The 27,647-nt window shown below is 42.1% G+C and overlaps 2 protein-coding genes across 17 annotated transcripts in view; one reads left to right on the top strand and one right to left on the bottom strand.

Moving 5' to 3' along the window:
- The window catches only part of TRIM67 (tripartite motif containing 67), a 40,515-nt gene extending 24,279 nt beyond the window's left edge, over positions 1-16,236 (top strand). For 7 of the 16 annotated variants that reach the window (XM_074896706.1, XM_074896710.1, XM_074896709.1 and 4 more), the window contains 4 exons: positions 1,242-1,380; positions 2,428-2,731; positions 8,642-8,804; positions 10,268-16,236. In XM_074896706.1, the coding sequence (XP_074752807.1) occupies positions 1,242-1,380; positions 2,428-2,731; positions 8,642-8,804; positions 10,268-10,333 (672 nt within the window). In that variant the 3' untranslated portion in view covers positions 10,334-16,236. Of the gene's footprint in view, positions 1-1,241; positions 1,390-2,427; positions 2,732-8,641; positions 8,805-10,267 lie in introns of all 16 variants that reach the window. The other 9 variants (XM_074896712.1, XM_074896711.1, XM_074896715.1 and 6 more) reach the window with 7 other exon arrangements.
- Positions 16,237-17,722: 1,486 nt separating this feature from the next.
- FSAF1 (40S small subunit processome assembly factor 1) lies at positions 17,723-27,636 on the bottom strand. The gene is made up of 7 exons (XM_074896701.1): positions 27,545-27,636; positions 27,064-27,353; positions 24,459-24,515; positions 23,256-23,351; positions 22,492-22,578; positions 21,404-21,459; positions 17,723-20,759 (listed from the first exon to the last, which is right to left on the bottom strand). The coding sequence occupies exons 1-7, from the start codon at positions 27,603-27,605 to the stop codon at positions 20,630-20,632; spliced, it is 777 nt and encodes a 258-aa protein (XP_074752802.1). The 5' UTR covers positions 27,606-27,636; the 3' UTR covers positions 17,723-20,629.
- Positions 27,637-27,647: the final 11 nt, after the last annotated feature.

Here is a 27,647-nt window from a genome sequence, read left to right as displayed (position 1 = left end):
GCATCAATCTGAATAAACACAAGCAGTGAACAGTGGTAAAAATATTAAATGGATTAAAAAATGTGAAAGTTGTTCTACGAATACAACTTTTTGCATGACAGCATATGTTATAACATGGAGATAAATTAAGCTATTCTATTAAAACTCTTCTTTCTCTTCATGAAAGATCATCAGCTAACTCAGGACCCAAGAGATTTTGTTATTTGTGGCAGCTGCCATGGTAGCGAAGTGGACAAATACATGACCTGCTGTAACTTTAAGGAATCCATTTCTTATTCATCACATACTTAATTCACTTTAGGTTCATATCAAAGAGCCTTAATGAACAGGGCTACTCTTAGGCATATACTGAAGTCTTAACTGAACTGGGGCCTGAGTGGGCTGCTTAGTTACATCCTTAAGCTCTCTGGGGCCTTTGCTACCACAGATCTATGGATTTCACAGAATCAGAGAAGTCGGAGGTGGAAAGCAATTGTGGCTTTCAACCTGCTGCCAAGACAGGATTTTTTTCCTTTTCTGTCATTTTCTGTTCAGTTTTCCAACAAACATGAGTTTCTAGGTTTCTCTCAGTTCATCACAGACTGTATAATCTGATCCTTTTCATTAGTCTGCCTGGATGTTCCTCCTGCTGAAATATTTCACATTACACAAGTGCTTGTTGTTTAATAAAACTTTGCAGACTTTTATGATGTCTCTGTTATCTAGTTGCTGTTTCATAATACGATGCATGCGAGTCTAATCTTTAGGAGATCAGTTTCTTCTGGCTCTATATTTGCAGGTTTCAAAATTATATTTTCACACAGGCATGAGACAATCTTTCCAACAGAATAAAACTGTGTTTACTTGGGTTTTTTATTCTTTCTCATCCCCTTTTTTGATCCTACATAAATGGCCATGAGAATGGCTGTGGTGGGTCAGACATTGGGACTACTATCCAAAATAGTGTTTTGGAGTAGATGTTTAAGAAAAGAGGATAAAAATTAAGATCTTTCTGTGTTGCCCTTTATTGCTGTACTCTTCCAGTTTCATCTTCATCTTAGTATCTCCACTGCTAACCATCCCTGATGTCTCCACTGCTGTAGCTGTCTGTGTTATAAGAGCGTAACTTCTACATCCCTGGGAAGCAATGAGAAGCTGTTGCTTGTAGCTTACATTTAGAAGTCTTAACGTGATCACAAGGCACAGAGATACAGTTAAACTATGTCCCTCTTTCTCTCCTTTTTATTTTTTGTAATGTTTAGGAAGTATATGTTGGCAAGGAAACTCTCTGCACCATCGATGGCCTTCATTTCAACAGTACCTATAATGCAAGAGTCAAAGCTTTCAACTCATCGGGAGTTGGTCCTTACAGCAAGACAGTTATTTTACAGACATCAGATGGTGAGTTGGGTTTTTGACAGTTTCTAAGAGAAAAGCTGCAGGTCTCAGTGGCAGGGCACTTGCATCCCTTTATACCCACTAATATCTTTGGCACTTACTGGCACAGACATTTTAGACCAGCTTCATGGAGAGGCCAGGAACTGAGTGTGCACAGGGACTGAGCTCTCCTTCTAGCATTTTGGGGGGGTTTCCATTATCAGTAACACTTCAGGTTACAAATCATGCAATTTTATTTGTCTGTAGAAGTCTGAGGTCTAACTGAGATTCTTATTTGCTTTAGCATACAAAAGCAGTTATGCAACACATGGGATATTTTTGTGCCACTGTGTCTCCACTTCTCCATATATCTTTGGAATTTGCCTTTTTCTTCACTACTGCTTCAATTTCACAGCAAGGTTTGATAATACAGAGATGGGAATTCATGCTTGTTCCTCTGTAATTATACTTGACATCTGTATGGGCATTACAAGAAGTTCATCTTTCTTAATGACACTGTAATGAATCAAGATGTGCATGCTATTATTGCTTACACTTTTATGCTGTGTTGCCAAAATAGGCCAGTATACAATATTTATACTTTAAGAGCTTTTTCTGGTTTTTTTTTTCCTTTGTTTTTTCTCCCTTTGATAAAGTAGTGAAGTCAGTCCTAACCATCATGGACACAGTGGAACTCCATTTCCATTAAGGGCGAACCTGAACCAGTTCACCTATGTGAGCAGTTTCCACATCATGGAGAAGCCTTTGTCTTGTCAGTGACTTTCTTGTTACTGTGCAAGAACAGAAAGTCGCTGCCCATAGCAGCTTATGTTCAGAGGAGCAAGCACAGATAATGTAACACACTTTGGAGCTGAGAAACAGCAGGGCACCAGCTCAAAGCAATCATGTGTAGCTGCCTACAGTAACGAGGAAAGATTGTATTTATTACCTGAAGGTGTAGTGGGGTCTTTAGGAAGGCAGACTTTCATTCTCCCAACTGAAGTAAAGCAGATGATACTTGAATACAGCCCATTCTGCCATATTCCTGCCTTTCCTTTTCCCCTTCCACAGTGGCGTGGTTCACCTTTGACCCCTCCTCAGCTCACAGAGACATAGTGCTGTCGAATGACAACCAGACTGCCACCTGCAACAGCTACGATGACCGAGTTGTTCTAGGCACAGCAGCCTTCTCCAAGGGCATTCATTACTGGGAACTGCATGTGGACCGGTATGACAACCATCCAGATCCAGCCTTTGGTATTGCCAGGATTAACGTTGTCAAGGACATGATGCTAGGCAAGGACGACAAGGCATGGGCCATGTACGTTGACAACAACCGCAGCTGGTTCATGCATTGCAATTCTCACACCAATCGGTAAGCGCCGCTTGCATGCTTTTCTCATTACTGATTGTTTTTTCTGCTTTGCATCAGAGGAAGGGTTCTCAGCAAGCCACTGGTCATCTTCCTGATAAATGCAGTTGTTTTATTCCTTCTTAAAAATCACTAGTGGCAGTGATTGCACCTTAGCAATCTGTGTTGGTGTTTGTTATCCTCACTGTTAGCATTTTTTTCCTGAGATTCAGCCTAAATCCACCCTGATGTGATTTAAGACTGTTATTGCACGTCCCACCCACAGTGTCAGCAGAGAGGAGTGCAGCACACTAGAATGCAGGATTTCTCTCTCATTGCTGGAGGAGTACAGGGAGAAAGGTAGTTGATTCTCTTTCTTAGGAGGAATCTTGACTGCAGAGTTGCACAGTAATTAGGCAAAGCACTGGTGATTGCCTGTACAAAATGCAGGTGTTTATTGCCAGTCCTGAAGGCTGATTAAAGGTAATGCTGTAGGTCACACCTCGGGTGATCTGGACATAAGGGGCTTTTTGGCAGTGGGGGCTAAGTGACAGCTTCCATCCAACTGAGCCCTTGTACTGAAGAGCTTTGAAAAATGTCTCAACCAGTTTACAACCAACTTGCACAAAGGAGGATTTCAGAATGCCCCTGAGCCATCATTACCAAACCCCTCTTTCTCCCACCACTCAGAGGCTCTGTGTGCTCTGTACAACAGAGCGGTGGGGAGACGTGTTCTAACTGAATCTACCTCCAAGGATGGATCGCACGGAGACAATGTGTATCAGCATAGTTCCAGTGTTGTGCTGACACGGTTGTGTGGCTTTCAGCGCTGGTGATGGTTACCTCTGCCTAGTGCTGGCTGTTTCCTTGATGTGATGCTGGACTGTGTAGGGGACACCTGGTCAACTTCACTTGAAGCTTCCTGGGGTATCACCAGAGCAGAACTGCACTGCTCTCCCTCCATGTCCCGTGAGAGGGTCAGCCCTAGCTGAAAGTCAGCTGGGTACTACAGGAGAAGATCTCCACTAGAGAGTGTGATTTAGGATCATAAATCCCTTGCTTATTTTAAAAAATGGTGTATTTGTATAACTATCATGATGAGAGATTGATATATGAATGAAGTGACTGACCAAATCACTATAGCGGGTCTGTGGCAGAGCAGGAATCCATTTTGATTCAGTTTTCTACTGACAGTCACAGTAGGTCTTCCACACTCACTAGCTCAGGTGTTGTTTTTGTTATACCAAACGATCAAAAGAAAGGCTTGCAGTGATTTTTAAAATGCTGAAATGCAGGTATTATCTCCTTAAAGACTTAAGTTCATGCCAACATACACTGTATCCTAAAGCTGGTTGTTATGTGTCCTGTTGAATAGTCATTTATATTCTAAAGCATACTTGTGTTTTAAGTAAGTATACTGCAATTTCTGGGAATTTTTGTTTGAAGCATAGTTTGATATTGCAGTTCCTTACAGACAGATGGAGGAATCTTGCAGCTGGATCAAAAGCTATCTGAAGTCAATTGGAATAATTTCCATGGCTCCGAAGACCTTAGATCATGTCCTAAGACATGTAGAGTAAAATAAGATCAGTATAATAAATATATCAGAATGTTCTCTGTCCCTTTAACATCTTGATTCAATTTGGGCAGAAGTAATGTTAAGCTATATTAATTTTAATGCTCTGTGAAACAGCTTATGTTTTCTGGAAAAAAGCTGGCAACCATTCTGTGTACTACTGTCCCAGAAACCTATTTTATGAATTTGGTCCTCAGCATGCTTCTCCCAACAAGCATCACAGGAACTAAGCAAAAGCTTTTTTTTCTGGGAAGCACAAACAATGGAAGCACTTTGGATTTCCAATCATCCTGCTTAAACAGGGGAACAAAGTGCTTTCTGTTGGTGATAGTTTCCCAGGTTTTACTAGATAACACACAAAGGCTTTGCAGGCACAACCAAGGCATGGATAGATCCCATGGAATGTCTGCTCAAGTGAAATACACCCATAAATGACGTGTAGTTCTATGAAATCATACGCGCTTCAATGAAATTAGGTCTAAGCATTATATTTTTAACTGTCACAGTCAAATAGGTCAGTTTTTTAACTCATTAGCTTAATAGTCTTGTGGAAACAGTTACTGCTGCCTAGTTGTTTTTCCCCACTGGAAACAAGTGCATGGCAGCACAGTATCACAGTCCAAAGGAAATTCATTGTCAGCTTTTAGCCTCTTGGATGTTATTGTGGTGTTATCTTAGTAATCATTTAATGCTTCATAATCTTCATGAGAATAAATTGGGACAATAAATAAATAAATTGCTAGCTTCAAGGATAAGATGAGGTGGAGCTTGGAGGACCTATTCATGGGACCTGTCACGTTTAGAGTACTTCCCTGTTCCTTTCACTCACAGCACGCAAAATTGGACCTGTCTACATCCTTGAAAACTACCATGACTTCTGTAATGCTAGAAGAAAAGGCATGAACAGAAGACTCTAAAGCTATCAAAACCAGAGGGAACCTTTGAGAATCGGTTGAGCAAACTGGTTAAGAAAACACTTTAGGGCAGGGATATAGCTTTGTGAGGTAGCTTTCAGCCTTGTTCCTGGAAATAATCAGTTCACACCAGAGATGTATGCCTGTTGCTAAGAGGCACTGGCATTCATTGCAATAGATCTGTTCCTTGGCAAAGTTCCCAAGAACAGGGGATTCTAGTGCTGTAGGCAGTACTCTAGCCACTACATGGTTATGTAAAGAAAGAGACACACTGAAATGTTTTCTGCTAAAAGATAGTGGGAAGTCAAAATCAAGGGAATTTGAAGTGTAGTCTTAAAGACCCTTGTGATCGGGGGAGACTCTTCCCTGACTTCAGAGATCTCAAGACCAGGTTTTCGTCTCAGAAAAATGTTATAATTGACTGAAAAATACTGTCCTTGACAATAGACATTTGTTAAGTTACTGTAAAGCTCATTATTAAAATACGGTTAATGGAGAGTAAAACACATTCTTCAGTTTATTGAAGTGTTCGTAACTTGTCAAGCTTTATTTTTCAATAAGTGGAGCTTACTACTGTTCTTAATTTCTCAAGCCAATCCATACAGTCCTATTCTGCATATTGTCCAAGCTGCTGCTGAAAACATCTTAGAATAACAGAATAACACAGGTAGTGACATTTTTCATAGTAGCCAAACTCCCCTATGTGTACTCTGACCTTCCAGGCTTCCACACAGCACTTCTACACTCAGGACTTACTGCTGCATGTGAATATAAAAAGGTGCAGGACTGTGAGAAAAGAGGTGTGAGAAGTGTGATTTACTTGAAATAAAGAAAGAGTGGTGCATATATTCAAAGGTGGATTATCATTTAATGAAAGCTAAGTATTTGTTGAAGAAGTATTGCAACAAATAGTTGTCTTTTCCTTTTACATGGCCTGCAGATTACTCAGGGCCTCTGGTATAATTGTCATTAAATAGTTTAAAAAATGCATTACAGGAAAGCAGCAGCTTTTTTACATGCTGCCACACAAGCGTACCAGGAGAGAGCAACATCAATTTGAGTCTCTTGAGCTAGCTGGCTTCTTCTATTGCAACTAAGACATTTGTTAGAAAAATTATCCCATAATACTGCCTAAATGATGTACAGAAGAGTGAGGAAATGTCTCGCATAAGTTTGCTCATGAAACTTGGACTCTCACACCTCTTCTCCTAAAGGAAGCGACTATGAAAGTAGTCCAAAAAAGCTCTGGAGTCCTCAGGGTACTGTTCCCAATGAAATCATGGGATGCTAGGGAAGAGCAGCTGTTCAGCCTCAGAAAAAGTCCAGCCTCCCTGGTAGCAGCCCAGCAAGGTGCTCCTGCTTGCCTCTGACCTGGCTTTGTCCTGCCAGGGCTGGTTGCTTACTGTGGGGAGGTGGTGGCTGAAGAATGGGGCAATCTACCTGCTGGAGTCCTGCACGACTTGTGGCAGGAAGGAAGGGTGAGGTCCCCATCCCTTTGCTCTGCCCCCGTGCCCCTGTGGCTCCTGGAGAAGCCTCAGATGGGTCCTGCACTCACCTCGGCAGGGCTCTGCAGGTAGCAGCCCTCTCCTCTTCAGCAGGGCTGTCCCTGGGGGCTGCAGAGGAGTCACTCAATGTCACTGTGCAGCACACAGCTAATTAGCCCACAAGAAGCAAATTAGCTTATCCTATAGGAAAGACTAATAATCTCAAAAAGGCAAAGTTGCTGTTTCTGTTTCCCTAAGAGAATCAATGTCATTTAAAAGGATGTCATAAAATCTATTTTAAAACACTGCAGGATATAAACCATGGTGCCCTACAATCAAAGCTGTTCCTAAACAGAGAAAAAAGTTAATGTAATCTATTTGTAAATAGCTCTAGATCATAGTACTCTTGCTTCCCACAACTTCATCATGAGTTTTATGATTGAGTGCTTTTAATAAAAACAGACTAGATATTTAGATACTGAGGATAGGTCAACATTGTAACTTTTGTTGGAAAGTAATTTACTTCATGGTTTTGGATAAGAGCTCAAAGAGAACCCTATAAATGCTTACAGGACCAGAAAGAAAATAAAAGGAACCTGAGAATGGTAAAGTTTGAAATCTAACACATCTCAGAGACAATTCATGATTCTCAGCCATACTGTTATTGAAGAGTTTAAGATGGAGAAGTCAGAATAGTATTCTACACTATTATGTCACAGATTAAACTCCCTTTACCTTCAGAGGAAATGCCGTCTTCTGCATTTAATCTAAAGGAAACCAGTTTATGACACCTAGTGGACAAGATCAAAATTTCTTACCCTGCACTATATTCTTCCTAATCATATTTGATTCCACCCCCCTCCCCACCCACCCTTTGATGTTTTGCCTACCTATTGTGATAAATTTTATGTTAAAATTGCATTAATCTTCTGAATGTTGTGTGCCTGAGGAGAGTGCGTGGGACAAGACAGCTGCTTCCTTTCCTACTGCAAATTATTTGAAATCTGATTTACCCTGAACAAATTGTGTCAGGCTGCAAATCCATCGCAGAGTCCCCATGATATTAGCACAGTAGCAGTGCCTGTGGCCAATCTGCATATCTAGCAGATTTTTTTGCTTAGTGCTCTTTAAAGTAATACTGGGTTTGACTAACCCCCAAATCAATGTGCATTAATGTCAAATCACTCAAGCATGTAATGACTGGCTAAGTCTGTCCTGCCAAGCTCTGATACCACGGTAGCTCTCAGCAGCTGCTCCTGACACAACCAATTATCGCTGGTATTAATAACCATGCCTGCACACTTGAGACAACTCCGAGTCTTATATCTGAGCATCTTGTCAGTCAGGTAGCTGTGCTTGTTCCTGACCAGCCCCACCTTCCCTTCCTCCCCCAAACCAGTGTCTGTTGTACCTCTGCTGGTTCCCTGGTCTCTGGAAAGCTGGGTCCCCTTAGGGGATGCCAAGGTGAGTACTCAAACTGGCAATCTTAAGTTTTGAGCTGTTAGCAGGCATAATGATTAGAAACAAATGCCTAGGAAACCAGCTTTCTGCTTTTTCATTCCCTGCTGTGCATCACTTCACTGTAGTAGGGATGATCTTAGGAGCGATGTCTCCAGGACTCCTCTCCCACATGCTCAGTACTGACCTGACCTGCTCACCTCCCCATCTGTCCTCAGCCAAGGAGACCTGTTAGCTCTGGAACCCCTTTTCAGCTCTTAGATTGCAGCTGGAGTAGGCATGGACCTAATTTCTCTTTAGGTTCCCCCATTAAGCTCCCCTGAATGTGGTACATATGTTTCAGTTAAAGGTGTGGATCAGTCATTGTGGAATGCTGCAGGGATAATCATTCCATAGTGCTTCTCCGCTCTCCTTTTGCTTAGTAAGACTGCCTTGTCCTAGAGAGAGCAGCGGTGGTGTAGCACCCTGCCTTCACCAACAGTGTGGTCCCTTTGTACCTTAGGACTGAAGGAGGAGTTTCTAAAGGTGCCACCGTTGGTGTTCTCCTGGATCTGAACAAGCACAACCTGACCTTTTACATAAATGGGCAGCAGCAAGGGCCCCCTGCATTTGAAAACATTGAAGGTGTCTTCATGCCTGCACTGAGCCTCAATCGAAACGTCCAGGTAGGTCTGCAGTTCAGTCCCACTTACCCTTCTCATCTAAAGGAGAATGTATCCTACCAGGCATTGCTGCTGGGGCTGCTAATGTCATCTGTAGGTAGTCACTATGGATAGTAGCTCTTTCCTTCTTGGACAGATACGTAGGCTACTAACACTTTTTGGAAAACTGCATCTGACCTTCTGCCTTGCCTCACAGATGTGAGGAGTAATGCCATAAAACCAAGTGAAAGTACCTACATGCACTAATTCCTACACCTATTTTTCTGCAACAATCCCCTTGGAAAGGTGCTAAAGCTTCCTCTGCCAGTTAGACTAAAAAACATGAGTATCCTAATTCCTCCTTAGATCTTATGTTTGGAGATTATTAACTTTGGCAAGAGACAGAAATGTGAGCAGCACAGTGGTAAGGAGAGCAAAGACAACATAGGTCAGAGAATTTGTGCAACAGAGGAGACCCAGTCAGTTCATCACTCTGGCTCTTTCTGAATTTTGGAGATTGCTCTCTGACCGCAAGAGGATCTTCTCTTGGAGGAGTCCTCTTTAAATATAATGCATTTTTACTTCAAGACAAATGCATATGGCTAGAAACAGGATGTAGTATAAGGGAGAACCTATGGAAACACAAGAGCCTGAGGACTGAAGGAGGTCAGCTTAGGTCAAGCAGGACCAATGCAGTCAGGGTGGAACACTCCTCATTTAAAACACCCAGACTGAAACCAGAAACCTTGTATGGCCTTACCAGTACATGAACATTTAGCATTCATTACTGGTGGCATCCAAATCTTTCAAGAATGTTTCATAGCTTTATTGTATTTGGTGCACCAACGTGAAAGATGCAGGCACTTCTCTGGGCACCTCACTTCTATATTCAACACAGATTTTTACTCACAAATTACCTTCTTACCACAAATGAATTAAGGCAGACCGTTGCCAACAAGGAAGCAGGGGGATACTCTGAGACTAAGCTTGTGTTTGCTGTTGAATGGTGCTCTGGTACATCTGTGTGGGAACCTTGACCTTGTAGAAATGTCAGGTTATACAAGAAGCACTAAAATGTCCTGCGTTCTGTCCTGCCAGGACAGCAAAGGTAAAAGGATTTGCTTATATTTAGTATATGGGCTCCACTGTGTGATCCCTGTCCTGAAGTACCTCAGGGTTCCTCACATGATGGCGCCATCCACCTTGTATCTAGCAAGCAGCACTGCTGGAGACCTACAACTGCTGTCTGGATTTGGGAAGAGATATGGACACATGGCTTCTAGACCCCAAGATGTTTGGAGGGGTGAGGGGGAAGGAGTCTTGGTTATTTCTGATATATCATCTCCACTAATACTCTTGATGACTTAAACCTGGACCCAAAGTCCCACGGCCCTTCCCCTGTCATTTACTTGCTCTTGGCCTTCACAGATGCTTTCTGCTGAGGATGTTCCAGTTCTGAATCTACATGTTATTTCTTCTTTGTGCAGGTGACCCTGCACACGGGACTGGAGGTGCCACAATGTGTAAAACAGCCCAAGTTGCCCAACAACTAATGAAGCCCCTGCCCAACCCTGTGCTGGATTCTGTAAGATTTCTCAGTGTGATTTGGCACTTTTCAGTAAGTCAGTAACAAAGCATTCTCTTCCCTGACTTAAAACATTGTACAGCATGTTGATCACCAAATAGTCTGCTGGTTACAACAAGGCCACTCCATTTTTTATTTAACAGTCATAGCAAGCATACCCACTGAACTGGCACTCAACTGCAGATGGGTGCCTGAACATATCTACACTGAATTTCATACATATGTACACACATGTACACACACACGTACATTTATAAAGCAAAAGGTTAAATGGGTGTATTTTCTCTCTCATGTCTGGATTTGTGCTTAAAAGATATTATGGATGCCAGAAAAAAATGGGTAAGATTAAGACTGAAGGACGATGGCTGTTGGAGCAATTTACCAGTAGCTGAACTGGTTTTCCTTGCCAAAGTCCTTACATCAAGAAAGCATATGTTTTGACAGCTGAAGTGGAGGTTGTGTGCTCAAGAATTCCTGGTTGTCCATTACATTCAGGAGCTCAAATGATCATTAATTATTCCTTCTGGCTCTAGACTGCAGTAAGCTATGGGATAATGTTCCCCTAGAATTCAATGGCAGAATTTATCTTGTTATCGTCAATGAGAGTAAGATTGGTTTCCAAATACTGCCATGTAATAGTTGCACTCATTTTAGCTAACACTGTGATACATGCAGAATTCAGATATGGAAAGCAGAGAGAAAAATACCCTTGATACATTTTAGTGTTTGTTATTTAGGTGTGATATGAGGACTGTCACATACAGAAGATCTGATTGTGGTTATCAGCACAATTTTTGAAAAATGGCGCAGGAAAGACCCCTTTGAATTGAACTGATAAGTGTTTTATTTAAATATGGCACATGCAGAGTATCCCATTTCTAGCTTTGATCCTGATAAACCCTGGGTAGTTGTAGTTCCAATGTAGCTTTGAGATCAGAAGCCTTAATTTTCTATTAGATTAGATGAAGCACTTGAGCGAAAGAGATTCATAGCATTAATGTGAAATCCATCTCTAAGAATTTTTCTGGATTGGGCCATAAATCTTTTCCAAGACTTACCTGTGTCTGGTGTCTCCCATGGAAAAAAGCAGCTGTTTCAGGTGCTGCCCATGACAACTGGAATCTGACAGGGGACTTTTCCCACAGCCGTGGCACTGTCACTGGTGTGCTGTTGTCAGAAAACACATTGATTGGTGTATGTGTGCTTCTTTTTCTCTGAACCCAGTTAACGTATGCAAGTGTGTGTGTACAGTGACAATGTGTAAGGACAAGATGCAGCAGACTGTGTGAGCCCATGACATCTCAGACTCTGTCACGTAATCCTGCATAAGCGTGGTGCTATAAAACAAGAAAAACATAAACCCCATTTACTTCCTTTTTTAAATCCTGCTGCTTATACAAATTTTCCTTTCCAAGCATACGTATACACACACGCATATTGTTATCAGATGTGCAATTATTAAACGTGAAAACAAATATTCTAACCAAAATCCAGTTTACTGCCTTGCATTAAACCACAGCCACAGGACAAACAGCCCAGACCTGCCTTTGGGCAGCCTGCTAGCCCTCAAGCATCCTGCTGCAGGTCCACTTCTGGTCTCTGGCCAGAGCACATCACTCAGGTAGTGCTGAGTGCTGGCAAGACTTCCCTGTGGCAGAGTGGCCAGGGTCCTCCCTGGGGTCATCCCATCTCACAGCTGTTGTGGGGAGGGGGAGGCAGCCCAGAATGAAACGGTCCTGGTGTATTGCACAGACAAAAAGCAGTCTGCCGTCACGCTGACTGTAACAAACCAGCCCTCCTGTAGCCCACCTCACTTGCACAACAGTAGTGACTTTTCAGTGATGTCAGGACTGAAATAGGAAATAAAACTGTGGATGGGGAAAAAATAATGTAAGCTTTTAAGTGGGAAAGCAACAGTACTTTCTTCAAAGTCTGGAATGGATTGTATTAGTAAACTTGTAGACATTGGAATAACTGTGATATGCTTGTCTTGGTTTCTTAAAGAATAGCAGAGACCTACTGTGTTATATTTTTCAGTTTTGTTTAATACCATATGAACTCATGCAGGATTTTCTAATTAGTGGGTCTGTTTTAACCTACCTCAGCTAAAATGCTACCAGATCCCTAATTTCCTCTTGAGTGTGCTCTTCTACAAACCTAACAGTTGTAATCATAGCACTGGCTTTGAGTATTGCCAGTCAGAGCAGTGTATGGGAATACTGTGTATGTACATAAGTTGCACATAGTTTTTTATATTGGGAAACATCCTGTGATAATTTTAATAGAGAAGGCACTCCACTTTCACTTGTTGCATTAAAAACAAAAGGGTGTTGTTTGTTTTGGGACTGAACCTTTGTCTTTACTCCCAGCTTCTGTGAAGGAAACTCAAATGAATTTACATCTTTCCAATCTTCAACTATTGCCAGGTATTTAAAATTAATTCTGAATGGGTTTTAGAAGTGTTTGCAGTACTTGGTTTTGGTTTTCGTAGTTGCTTTGGTATCAGTTCCTGGTGTGTTATACCGTGGGGAGAACACAGTGAGTGATACAGGTTACTAATTTCTAATGGAAATACTGACAGTAGGTAAGGACATACATGAGCTGTAGAGAAGCTCATTTGTTGTCCTCTACACATTATAACATTCATAAAAGTAGGGTAGAGACTAGCTACCATTACAGTCTTCTTTTAACCTAGCAGAAATGCAAATAAAATAAAAGGAATACAGTTAGAAGTAGGTAACCTGCATTAGTAAGACTAATTTAAACTAGGTCAAAAACTAAACAAAGTGGTTGTATATATTGATTGTGTACACATTAAAGGTCTTGCCTTTGTCATGACTCACAGCAGTAAAACAATTACCCCAACAGAGTGTAGTCTCATGACTTCAACTGGATTACACTTTGACGGTTTGATTAACATAAATAATGCTTAAGGAGTTAGAATTATGCTAGGAAACTACCTACTCCACATGTCAATATTTATGCAGAGCATCCAGATGGCAGTGGCCATCTGAACATAGAGCAGAATTTTCCCTTCGCAAAACAGAACCAGGTGGGAAGAAGTGGGGCACTTCCATCCTGAGAGTGGTGAAGGTAGTTTGCTTCTCTGCAGGTAACTCCCACAAGGTCTGTCTCATAAACCCAGCAGTTTGCATGTTCTTCATCTACAGCATCACTTCTGTCAGATTTTGTTTCCTCCAAATCCCTTCTTTAGGAGGGAGTCAGCCTTTAGTACTATGGTCCTTGCAGAAACTGTTGCTGACTGTCCAGGGAGAACCTGGGGGGCTGATGAGTAGCATAGATAACCAAGGGGACCACTTTGGACGCTCTTGCTTCCTTCTGATTCCTTGGGGTATTTGAACAGCTCTCTGGGATGAAAAGCATCTCTGGCACCTGGACCCACACAGAGTTGCCTTTCATGGGATTTTTCTGCTCCTAGAGGCCATGCTGCTCCTTATAAGCAGGAGAGCAGAAACTTTTGCACGGGGATGAGTCCCATCTGCTATGGTACAGAGACCACACAAGGTAGCTGTAAATTGACTTAATATTTAAAAAACAACAAAAAAACCCCAACCCACAAACAAGCAAGCCCTCCTGTAATAAACTTCTGCACACACCAATCTGGAACCTCTGCACAGCTGCTAAATAAATACAGCAGGCAAACTTTCTGTTCTGCAGAGCAACAAGGGAGTCTTAGTTTTGGCCTACCCTTGTGAACCCCAGCCTTAGCCTTTGTGAACCTTCTTCCTGGCTCTTTGCTCTGCAGATTGCCCTGCTAAGTTTAGTGGGAACAAACAGAAGCAGTGCCATCAGGAGCACTGTCAGACTTCTGAAGGCGTGCAATGCTACAAAATTTCCCCTCCCTTCTTTTCCCCATCAACTCAAAAAAAAGCTCACAAGAAAGTCTCTTACTAAGACAATGTCAATATGAGCACAGGCCTAGTTGACAATCCCTTAGTACTTCTGTTGTGGAAAGGTATGTGCTATAAAATAAATGTCAGTAAGGACAGTAGGATACTGTGATGTATCATGAATTTGAAAAGCAATTTGGCTTCTAAAAACATAGAAAAGATAGGCAAATAGTACTGTCACCTCCTATACTTGCCTATTCGGTTAAGATACATAAAGGAAAATATATTGGACTGAACAAAATAAATAAAATTTTAAAAGCATAAGCTTACATATATCAGAGTTTAAGAGAAGTATTAAAATGTAATTTACTATATGCATAATGTTCCATCATGTTGTAAATAATGCCATGATAGTCTATTGTTGTAGTTTGTTCTTGGCTGGTGATAGAGTTCTGTCATAGTGCTGCGTAAGCTTTTATTTTATTTTTCACCCAAAGTGTAGTTAGTAAAGATGGCAGAGAGCACCCAATACTCTGGTCTCCAAGTTGTTCTAAAGCAAGAAGAAATGCGAGGTGCAGCTTTTCTTTCTTTCTTTCTTACATAATAACATTACTTAAATGTTAAGGTAAGAGAGAGATGAGATCGAGGCTAAGCTGCCACTACATGGAAAACACTGTGTTTGCAACTGCCAACAAGAGGTGGTGCATTTCTGGACCACAATTCAATTACCCATTCCTGGGAGAAAGGATGCAAACCTGGTAACAGTAGCTTTCTGGTGCCATCTGGTACATCCTTTGCTCACAAACAGAAAGATGAGGAAAGAGAGTTGTTAGACCTCATCTCAGGCCTTATCACCTTTACAGCATTCTGCTTAAATAGCAAAGTCAACAATTCAACTTTGAACCATGCAAGATAATATGGAAACCCCAAGAATCTTGGCTAGATCAACTTTGGAAAGGAGATTACACTTTCAAGTCCTTCAACAGGTTATGGTAACAAATCAGCCACATTGCAAACATAATGGGCACTTGTCACTGAAAATTACCAAACAAAGGTGGAGAGTCTTTTTTTTAAAAATTATTATTCTTAAAAAAAAACCCTGAGCTGCTTCTGGTTTTTACTGACAATATTTCTGGCAGTTTCTCCACCCAGCATTACTGAATGCTGCACCCACACAACCAACTGGAGTGGCAGCCTGAAGCACAAATCCATCTTACATGCAGAAGTCCATATGCAAGCAACAGAGACAAAATGTGTGGGGCTTCTGCACCTTTGCACAAGAGACAGACATGCGTTTTACTGGCAGAGGCACTCAGCAGCATTTTCCCCTTCTGTTAAGCAACCTTTTTGTTACATTTGTTATTGCAAACAGATCCGAGCAGAATTAATTACAAAATTATTTTTTATGTTAATTGGAAGATTTATTAACATCTTCTCATGAAGCACTAGATTGAAATATTCCTGGATCCCAACTTCATTCCTTCATCCTCCACCTCCTGTAAATGTTGTCAGTAAAAACACTAACCTTTCTAGGTAGCATGGTGAGAAGACATTATGTGATGAATATTAAAAATAAATGCATGAGGTAAACCTGCTATTATTTCTGATTGTTATATGAAGCATGAATAATACTAATTTAAATGTTGGCAACGAAAAAAGTGCAAAGGAATAAGATAACAGTGTTCACTTCTGGTTAAATGAAAGATGAGATGTTGTTTCTGTGTTTTCTTCTTAACCACGACATTTTTTTCTTTATTGCCATTTCCCATAGCTTATATGGATTTGAAGCTGGTGAAATATACATCTCTGCTGTATGTGTCTGTCAGCAGGTCAAGAGGAAAATACAAACTTTTTATAATTTTGTACCTGTAGCAAATGTTTGTATTTTTTGAATTGGAAACAAACTGCTTTTTGTCTTTTGGTCCAACTAAAACTTTGTGTATTATTATTATTGCCCTTTTGGAAAACCGGACATATGAGTTTATGCTGTTTTACAGTTTCTAAATAAATTCTTAAAACATTGCCAACAAATTCAGCATCAGTACCCTATTTATTATTACAGATTATTTAAAAAAAAAATTATTTCATAATGTAATGCGGTCATGCAGGATGCATGCTGAACTCTCAGCTGTTGATACCTGCTTCATTACCACAGCCAAGAATAATCTGGTAGCTGGAGAAAGCCAAGAGTCCTCCATTGGAGCAACCATCTGTGCCTCAACCTCATATATATAGCCTGGATTCAGTGGTATGAAACACCTCTCTCTCTCAGCACCATGCCATTAGCTCCAGTTCGTGTTGGTCATAAAGTACCTGAGAATGTGTTATTAGCTCCAATCCACCTTAGACACTTTGAGTGATTTCACAGTCTCCAGAAGATTCTGACAGTCAGGTAAGCAGAGCCTGGAAATTATTGCAACACCAGTAGGATTCTGATTGGAAAGGCCTTTGCGTAAGTGTAAAAGTCAGACTGGGCAGAAAGCATGTCAGGGCAAGAAAGATAAAACTTTGAAAGATGTTTTAAAATTACATTCAAGTGGCATTTAAAATATAATCTTGTAGCTGCACACCTCCATAAAGCAGATGCCTTGTGAGGGACTGAGCAATGCTACAGAGGCAGCACACTCAGCCCCTGCAAAAAGGCACTTATTGAAGCTAAGAGACATTCATAAATGTCTGTTAATAAAGCAGAATAAAGCATGCCAACACACTAACAGCAGCACCAGAGTAAGAAACAGAAACCCATGCAATCAGGAAACAATCAGGAGTAAGTATGGACAAGTGTGGAGACACCATCCATCAAGGCCTTTTTTCCCCCCCCCCCCTCTAAGAGACAACAACTTGGCATCAACTCCTTCATGGCAAAGGGTTTGACTGAGAGGAAAGATAATCACAGTGGTTTTAGCATATGAGGAAACAGCAATAAAGCTGTCACAGAAAAAAGGCATGTGAAAGAGAGCAGATAAGGAGAAATCCTTGCATTCTTCCTTTATCCCTCATTCCTCTATTCAGCTGCAGATAGAGGGCAAAATAAGACGGTCCCTGCTCTTCCTTGCCCATAATCTATCAGTTACTCAGTCAACACTGGCTTTTGTGTATCAACACATGCTCCAACAGCAACACAGCCTGCTGCCTGAACATACGCTTATATACTCTGTTAATTACTAACATACACCAGTCCTGCGATACACCAGGTGAATAACAGGTCCTCAACAGTTTTTTTGCCAAGTGTCAGTTGTTACCATTTTTGTTAATGCAGCTAGTAACAACATAGGACTGAATGTACCGTGTTTACCCGAGAACAGCATCCTACAAGGATGTAGCATGACCAGCTCGAATTACCTTGGTGGTTTGATATAAAAAAAGCAATCTACTATCACCATACAACAGAAACCCTTCATAATGTATACACACCAATGTTCAATGAGTGAGAAAATGCAAAATTTTAAATAAGCTTTTATTTTTGTGGGGCTGTTTGTTTGTTTGTTGTTTTTTTCTCCCTAAGTCAGCTTGGCATTTTGGTTTTCAACTTTTTAAGAACTGAATTTTCAAATTTCCTTCAACTCTTCTTTAACAGAGCTTGAGACCAGAACTGCAAAAATTAGACACTCTATTCTGACCATGTTTCACTCCTAAATAGTTTTTGGGAACTGTGAAGGTGGAAAGTGAACCCTTTAACTTACCAAAGCTGATTGAGGACAGACTCCCACAACTTATTATACCCAAAGTCAGCTGAACAAATCTTTGTCTAGAAGTGAACAGTGAAAAACTGAGCTCAAGGATTAACCAGGAATTAAAAGATACAGGTTAAGCCACAACATCCAAAACCCATCAGTTGCCTCAACAAGTCTTGATGCACTGTACTAAATTCTGCTTTGTGATTACACCTTCACATGCAATCGTGATTTGATATTTCTCTAAGTCTGTAACCAGATAGCATCATCAATTCCAATTTGAATCAACAACCAGTACTGAATAAGCAGAAATTGAATCACGCAATCATGAAACACGATGACAGTATTTAGCAATCCAACTCTGCACACACCTCTTCCTAAATGGCTCCAGAAACACCCCCTTTTTACCTGCCTCATTCCCTCTGGGACCTCATCCTCCTCTTAGTCCTCTGACAGGGCACTTCTTAAGGATCTGAAAGTAAGGTGGGAGGTGTGGGGGAAGGAGCACACCAGAAAGCATCCCTTTTCTGTGGTGTGGCTCTCCCTACTCCAGCATACTTTCCTATCCTGTGGAGGGGGCAGCCTCTGATACTGCTGTTTGGCAAGAGGACTATGCTGCTGCTCTTGTTACTAGCTGCAAGCTGACACAGACCTCATTGCTCATTTGGGCTTAGATATCACCTTACTCAGGCTCCCAGGTGGCAGCCAGCTTTTCTTCTCCTGCTCACAGGGGTATGCTGAATTTCACCAATACACCTGGAAGAACTTTCTCCAGTAAGGGCTGTTTTCCTTCTCATACATACCTGCTTCACTGCCAGAGGTGTTATCACATCCCACTCAGATGAGAGAGACAAGTGACTTAGATGAGTAAATCCCCAATGGAGTGGACAACGGTGACAGTCTCGAAGTCCAGACATTTGACTTGCCACAATGTAATAACTTGATACATGACAATTGGGTAAATATGTAACCAGATAGGGTAATAGATACAGTATGCCTTGTGTCACTTAATGGTAGTGAGGGTAAAGGGATAAAAAAAAAGGAAAAAAAAAAGGAGGGAGATGGAGAGAGAACAGAGAAATAGCAAACACCAGCCTGGGTTCCTGCGTTGGTCCTATCTGAGTTTGTCAGGGATGCATCCATCTTCCTCACTTCTTCATGTCTTCTTTTCTTTCCTTCATTGCACTCCTCACCCTGCCCTCAATTTACACACACTTTCCTTGGGTCTGTACCCTTGGTTGACCCACATACCTATGTATCCCTTGTATGGAGAGGGGTAGGGTGCTTCATGGGATCATGTAATTAGCACGATCCTGTTAATCTTTATTAGCATATTCAGAGGTGTCAACTTTAATATGCATTTCCTGGATTATGAAGCAAAGGTCATTCACTGAACAGATGGCCCTTGAAACTTTACAAGATGCAGCAGAGCAGAATCATCCTACCTTCACAGAGTTCCCTCCTCCAGCTGCATCCCTGTGCTGTCCAGGCAGCCTTATCAGATCCAACTCTACACTATCCACCCCATGACTACAGTTTCACTACTTGCAACTGCTTGAGACATTCCTCGGCTCAGAGGTCCTCTGCTACCCCCCATCCCTTACCTCTCTCAGGCTGTTTTTTCTTGCAGGCCTGTTTCTCTCAGGGCCTGTTTTTGGGGAGTTACAAGTCATCTCTCACAGGTGTTCAAAACAAGCTCCAGATAACCTTGCCTATAAACAACACAACATGAACTTTTTTGTCTGTCATTTAACAGTTAACCTTATTTTTGCTTCCCCCTAAAATATCTGAAGTTTCTTTATCTTGAGGTAGAAGGGAGAATACATTTTGGAGGGTTAGTAACACAACTTTAAAATCAAACAAGTATTTAGCTACAGAGGACAAAACTGTTCTTTCAGAAACACCAAATTACTGAAATCCAAATAGCACTGAAACTTCAGCTTTGACAAAGATTTCATAGAAAAGCCTTATGAGACATGAGAACACTGATCAAAATAAACATGAGTTAAGCATGAAAAACCAGTAGTTAGAGTGTCTATGCCTCATTTGGCTCAGTCTTACATGGTTTCATTTTCAAAAACCAATCAATCAAGCCACCAAACCACCATTTGAAACAGTGCTTATTTGGAGATCTCTGCAGAGATATATAAATTGAGTCTGTAACTCAATTTGGGAAAAAACTTCAGAGGATCTCATTTTCATTCCAAAGCAGATAATTTTGAAACGTTAAGAGGTTTGCCTGGACAGGAACACTGTTCTGCACTTCCACAATCCACTAACAATTCATAAAGATACAGAGATAGATGATGCATGATAAATGTTTGAGAATACCTACTTCAGCTTCAGAGCAAGTAAGGTATTTTTTCCATATTCCTTCCAGATGAAAGCAAAGAGCTGTATATTTTAATTCATTAATTATGGATTAAATGAATGAATGATTAAATGAATATTTTACTTATAGCCAATAAACTGATTCCAGAAAGTTAAATGCTTTCTTTAGCATATATTGACTAATAAAAATAGCCTGTGTAACATTCTTAATAAAGAGTCTTATTTTTATTTATAAAATGGTAAATTCTCATATTTTTCCCAAGGCAGAATGGAACACAGAAATCCTGCAACAAAAAATAAGGTAAAAAAATGAGGATATGGCGGGAAGGTGAGAGGCTCTGTAAGTCTGTGTTGGTAGCAACATGAATTCTATCTTACACATATTGTCCATTTCACTCTATCATAAGTTCATTTGATAACTCTAGACGATTTAATTTTCTTTATGTCATAGCTTTGCAGAATCAAGGTCCCATCTCTGAATTTTCCAACTTGTCCTGCAGGCCAAATGCTAGGCACTGATTTCTTCCTTTTGGCCTTCCTGAAATAGGAAGAGGAAAAAAGAAAAAAAATAAAAGAGAAGCAACAGAAACTCATGAAAATGCTTAATATGATGAAAAATGTCACTTATTTGTGCAATCAGTGTTTGTTATTATGGAATATGAAATCATAGCATGTAATGACCCCAGAATATTTATTATCTGCATAGCCATTCAAAATTTGCAGCAGATTCATCACAGAATGATTTACATTTCAAAAAATTTAGAAACACAAAGACTTCTGGATAGGGAAAGAAGATAAAGAGTACATTTCAGTGAACCTGCTAAGAATGTCACTAAGAATGCCACTTCATCTTTCATGCCTCTCTATACTCTTAAGCACGTGGCATATTCTGGGTCCGCACACAGGGACTTCCATCCATCTCACCTCCACCTGCAGTGTTAAGACATGCTGGGGCAGAACTGATGTATTTTCAGTTAAGCTGCGTAACTAAAGCCTCTTGAAACTGCTAGACACAGAGCAACGTCATCATTTTGTGATGAAGTTCTTCTGCAATTGGAGAATTTCCTTCCACTGTGATCTGCATGATTTCTGGTATAAGACTGTGTATAGTTACACAGGGGAAATACCCTGGGAAGGGTATACAAAAGCAAGTTAATTTTAACTATGTTAAAAACAGCTCACCTCTCCTTCTGTTCTTTCTTCTTCTTCTTCTTCTTGAGAGAATCACCTTTATGTTCCTGCTTTTAAAGATACATATTTCAATGGAAAAGGAACAGTGCATCTTGACTAAACAACCATCTGCACACAAAACCTGAGGTATCCTTTGCTTCACAGAGCGGCAGACATTTAAAGCAGGTTGGGAGACCTCCTGACAGGCCAAGTGATGCAACACATTATGGAGGCACTGCTAGGAGTGCCCAGAACCCTTCCTGTCACCTTACGGAAAGTACAGCCCTCTCACGACTACTGTGCTGCCCCTGCCACATGAGGAGGCACAAATCTGGAGGCACAAATCCAGGCGCACGAGGAGAGAAGCTTGCTTCTTAGGCACGTGACAGATCCTGGGGTCAAAATACGAACTTGCTACCTAGGCAGGCGTGCCTACTCGCCTGACTGAGTGTACCTGTCAAATAACAGGGTTCAGCCGTGCCTGGTCATGCATTGGATGCACTTTGAGCCACATGACAGAGGAGAAAAAGTAGGTCCCCTGGGAAAGAGGGGGGCAGGAAAAAGGCTGACAGAGCAATTACCCGCCCTACAGCCTGCTCCCACCTACATGAGAAGACTCTATGGGGAGACAGGGAGTAGGCTCGGAGCCAGATGAGCTGTGCTAGAGGATGGATGCAACAAAAACCTCACCCTTGCTTTAAATAATGAGTAAGATCCTAGACGGAATTGTGCTGATATAAAACCAGCTGAAGATCTGGCTCTCTGCGGTTACACAACATGCAACAAACTTTAATTGAAGGCCATTTTTTTCCTTTTAAGAGGTAAGAAAAATAAACCTGCTGATTTTGTGTCATCAGTCTATCAGCCTCAAAGGATGAGGCAGTAAAACCCACCAGAACACAAGCCTAACTCTATGACCTTCAGACTGCACACAACCAGCTTTTACCAATGAGATGAGTCCTGCTGGAGCCAGGAACCCATTCCATGGGGAGCAGCAGGTGTCAAGCTCAGGCACTCCTGCTGTGCCCGAGGTGTTATCCGTCAGGCTCTTGGACTAGCTCTTACATGCTGCCTTTTAATACAGAAAATGTCATACAAACCTTTCCCTTATCATCCTCCTTTGCTGCTTTTTTCTCTTTCATTTTCTCTTGGTAAGTCTTGTAGTTCACATGTTCCTTTTTGGGGGGCTGCAATAAAGATTGGGAGGGATACCACTGATGAAATTTTCAAATAGGTTCAAAAAATATTCACACACTTGCAAGGACAGTATTTTAGAAATAGTTTATCTCCTCTTGGGTGAGAGGAAGGGACTTAAGGGATGCAAGGTAAACACACAGAAACCGTATCTTTCTTGGTGGAGAGAGCAGAGAGGGAGTGTTTATGCTCTATCAGTCCTACAAGGTTTCTACATTCTCTGAGCTAGAAAGGAAACCCATACCCCTCCTCATGCACCAAAAAAGACCTACAAAATTATTCTTTTCTTTTACACTACTGATGATAAATGTAACTGAAAAGTTTTCTCCCTCTAACTCACTGGGAGAGTGAAGCTTTAAAAAGCAAATCCTTCAATTTAGTTTTGAATAGCCTGATTAAAAATTAGTAAATGTTGTTTTCCATGCCAATCAGTCGTATTTCATCTATACAACTTCTCTAATAACACAACCATACTAATTTTTCAAACTTCTACAGAAAACAGACAAGACAGAATAGAAAATGTAAAAGTAAGGATAAAGTGGGAGAAGAGTGAGGGTAGGGAATCTTGTCTTTTAAAGAAGTAGTGCCAAAACCTCCCTGGTGTTTTTTACCACTTTCCTGCACTGTTAACAGCTGGGTGATTGCACAGCACAAACCAAGTGACAATTACCTTGGCTCCCAGCATGATAGCACGCTCCTGTTCCCATATGCGTTGTTCCTGCTTCTTGTAGCCAGTGATTCCAAACTTGTGCACTTCCAGACGAGCCTAGAACATTACAGAAAATTGCAATTATTTAATAATATGTCCAGCCTGTTATAACTCTTGACAGACCACAACAAAGTTGTACTCCCAAAGAAACCCTCCCTAATACCTGAAATCAGCATGCTATAAAACTAACTGAGTTTGGAGTCATACTGCAGAACAGTTAACTGCTGTCCATCTAAGCTCTGGATGGTGAGGACTGTCAGGGGGACAGTTTTTGATTCTCCTCATTTCATATAAAACAACAGATGGAATGGATCTCCACCACATAAAAATGAATCATGTTGTGCTGCACAAAGAACAATGAAATGTGCTACCCACAGCACCCAATATTTACAGAGCGTCCTCATTCCTTGGCTGCAGATCACTTAACCGGTTGAAAAACACAGATGGGCAGACAGTTTGACTACACACATACACATAGTTGACACTATACAAGAATACTGTGGCAAAACCTGTGGTGAGTTGATAATCTTTTTAAAGTCTGTGGTTAAATCCCCACTGTTCTCAGCAGTACGAAGCTCCATGCAGAATCTCTAGTGAAAGATTTCACTGGATCACAGAATGTCCCTGACCAAATACCAGGCATATAAAACCTGCTTGCACAGATCTGTAAATTAAACTATCTAAGAAGGTCAATGCTAGTTATGCTCATATAAGAGCAGATGAGAATAATAAGACAAATGGAAACAAGCAATCTGCTGTTTCAAAATTAGATGCCAATATACTTTTTTTCCCCCTCCCATCTGAGATCAGAAATCCAAGATTAACACCATGGGCCTGAAAGAGCTATGCTAAACACTATGGGTACTCACAAAGCTTCACACAGCTAACATACAGTGATCCCTTCAAATTCTCACTGAAAGAAAGATCAGAAAGAAAGGCTGCAGAGTTGCCACATGCCTCTCTTCACACAAAGCAGTTGACAATAGCCAGCATGTTCCTCCTTTGGCCTGGCATGCAGTCAAAATTACCTGTTAGGAAATCCTCACCTACAAGATAACCTTTCCTGGAAGCGTTTCCCTTGGTCCCACTGCAGCTTTCCCAAGGATATAAATACACATACCTGCACACTAAAATGGTGAGATTAGATAGGTCCTGTTGACTTACTTTTTCAAAGTTAAATTCTTGTTCATTTGCATATTTCTCTTCATCCACTATTTTGGTCTATAAACAAAATAAAACGTTTTAAATTAATATAACAAGGAACACCAGTTTAAATGCTGATTATGATAGCTTTTTGGAAAGCAGTGAAATGTAGAAAGAGTTGTAGAGAAGAGCATACAGCTTTCCAGCAGTATATTTTTCTATCCGTATTACCTGGATTTATGAAGAGACTCTCAACAGCATTTTTAATATGTAGATATTATAGGGCCTTACTGGAACAACCTTGCACAATTTATAGGATACCATTATAGCACAGTGCATATAGCTTTGTCCTGCACTTTCTTGCCTGGATCATCTGCTAAAATATTAACAGCTGCAATTAATTTTTATACTTTCAAGAATAAATTAAAATTTTATAAAGTAAAACCTGCCATGTGAGCGACATGTCACGCATATTTCCATTTCTAAATCTGTACCAAACTGCTAATGTAGGACAGGACATGAACTTTAAGTCATTTTGTTTGAGACAGAGAGGGCAGTGGTAACAGTGCAGTGGTAATAGCACATGTACCAACAGCTGGTGGCAACACGCAGAAGCTTAATTCGCAACTGCATGGACATACATTAGTGCACATATCCAGCTTAACTAATGCAAGAGAAACAGCTCCAGAGGATGCACTGTCACAAAACGGCAGATCCCACTTAATGCTGTCTAAGGAAACCACTTGCTCAAAACGAGATCAGTGAAAACTACATCTTTTCTATTCATGATTTACACTGAGACCTTTCATCAGCAGTTCTCAGTTTGGAGGAATTCTCCAGGGGAGGACAGATCATATCCTAGGAAGAAAAAGAAGTGCAAAATCCCCAGAGAGAGCTCCACGCCTGCTCGCTACGGAAGTGTCCCAGATAGGATGCTTCAGAGCAGTAACAAATCTCCTAAGGTTATTTTAGCCTGTGTCCAACTCCTGATTTCAGGAAGGACATGCTGAACCAACCTGAGTGGATGCTTTGCCGCTCCCAATTGTGCTGATGCAGGCAGACAACTGCAGTATGTTCAAGAGTAGCATTTGCTTTTTCGTCCTTCCCTGTTTGCTCTCAAGGGCGCTATCGCCTCTAAGGAAGCAGGAGTACTACAGATGTATTAAAACTGAACCTGAATGCTTTTAATGCATTTCCTTTTTACTCTCCAGGACGTTAAGTCACACTGAGCCACAGGTTCAGGTCCCAGGGTACATCAGGGCTTCCCTCTGCATCTACAAAAGCCAAACCCAAACATCTCTCAACTCTGAAACAGCTTCTATATAAAACTGTCCATTTCGACCACAAATAAACCTGGTTATTTGCAGAGCATTTTACTAACAAGCACACCAGTCTTTTCAGGCAGAAAAACTTAAGTTATAAAAAGTGTAAGAAAATAAATATCTAGGGCAATTTTTAGAGGAAAACATGCCCGAAAAAGCACAAAAGTTTATGGATTCAACCAGCTGCTTGGTCAGTCTCTTGAACTTCCCAATTCCAAGCAAACCCCAGATATCAGTAAGTGTTCCTGAATTCAAGACAGCCATGTGTTGGTCCATATGGACTTTAGAATTGGGCTTCTGATGATCTTATGACCATAAACATGACTTAAAGAAAACTAACAGAGAAGCTATAAGATCTGGAGACCAATCAACAAGCAAGGGACCCTCTGCTTGGCACAGAAGGCAGCTCAGCTTAGAGCCAAGCCTATCCAGGCCTCTCTGTTGAAGCAACTCAGCTACAGTTTTTGGTAGCATGAGGGAATTTAGCACCAACAAACCAAACCAGAGGACTGAGATCTAATGCTGTCATGCCTGCCCCATTGACCACCCAACACTGATCCTCCAAGACGCATGTTGCTTGTGAACAGCCGAGTGTTGCTGTGATGCCAGAGAAGAGAAGGAAGCTTTGGCACCTCACACCCACACCTATGAACAAGAATAGAGCAGCACACAAAACACTTAGGCACAGAAGTAGCCAAGGGGCTTTGCTTCCCGTTTCATTCACTTCTTGCTGTATCTGCAGTCCTATCTGCAGGTCAATTTATTTTGCTGGATATATCTATTTCAAATACAGGATACTTCTCCAGGGATCTCCTAAAATTGGAAAAAAAAAAAGTCTTCAAGTCCTGCCCCTATTCCTTGCTTCAGCCTGCCCCTGCCAGCAGCCCGGCTGGCAATCAGCCAGACTGGACGCCATCAAGCTGAGCGCACAGAGCGCCAAAAGATCCCGGATTTCCCCAGGCAGCTGTGTTAGCAAGAGGGAAGACTAGGCACGGGAGGGGGAATTAATGGAAGGTATCTCACAATTTACGGTGGCAGACTGGGGAGACAGGAAAAAAAAAAAAAAAAAAAAAGGCACCAAACATGTAAAGAGTTTTGTAACTGTCACCGTAAGCGGGCAGCCCAGTCCAGTACCTGCTCAGTGTCAAGTCTCCGGCGTGGCTTTAAAGAACCAGCAAGATACTCAGCGGTACCGGTGCCGTGCCCAAGGAGCGCACCCCGTTACAAGGCGGCCCCTGCTCGGGGCCAGCAGCACGCTGCAGGGAAGGGTCCCACGCGCGCCCCCGCTCACCGCCAGGCCCTACCTGGGCACCGCCGGTGGGTGCTGCCGAGGGGCTGGGCCGCCCCTTCCTCTTCCTCCCACGGAACACCACAACCTCCACGGCCGGGGGTGCGGCGGGTGGCGGCGGGACGGCGACGGCTTCCAACTCGGCCCGCAGCTCCCCAAAAAACTCGCGGGCTCCGCGCCGCCCGCCCGCCGCCCCGCCGGCGCTACCCGCCGCCGGCTGCGGTCCCCGGCTCTCCTGCTCCGCCGCCGGCGGCCCTGCGCTCGCCGCGCTGTGCTCCGCGGCACCCCGAGGGCTGGGCTCCTCACCTACAGTGCCGAACAGATGCCCCGGGTCAGCTGTGCGCGGCAGCCATCACTCCGCTTCAGAGTGAACACGCCCGGTCTCCTCCCTTCCCCGGCCCCCAGGGGAGGCCGCAGTGCTGCCGGCCTCGGCACAGTGCCCAGCCCCACTCCGCACCGCTGAGCGGTCCGCGGCGCGGCCCCGCTCTCTCACCCACCCAGGTCGTAGAGGGCGCCGAGCACCGCCTCCAGCCGGCGGCATGGCTCCCGCGACCCCATGGCTGCCGCGGGGCGGCGGGCGGAAGGACGTTTGATCCCCAG

Source organism: Athene noctua, chromosome 1 (assembly GCF_965140245.1).
Source record: "Athene noctua chromosome 1, bAthNoc1.hap1.1, whole genome shotgun sequence".
NCBI classification, from domain to species: domain Eukaryota; kingdom Metazoa; phylum Chordata; class Aves; order Strigiformes; family Strigidae; genus Athene; species Athene noctua.
This window is presented reverse-complemented; position numbering and strand designations above follow the sequence as displayed.

Coding starts and splice junctions, on each gene's coding strand:
- FSAF1 (XM_074896701.1), bottom strand. CDS start 27,605: ATGGGGTCGCGGGAGCCATGCCGCCGGCTGGAGGCGGTGCTCGGCGCC. Junction 27,354..27,544: donor CGGCGCCCTCTACGACCTGG/GTGGGTGAGAGA, acceptor TCGGCACTGTAG/GTGAGGAGCCCAGCCCTCGG. Junction 22,579..23,255: donor CTATCATGCTGGGAGCCAAG/GTAATTGTCACT, acceptor TCTTTATTGCAG/CCCCCCAAAAAGGAACATGT.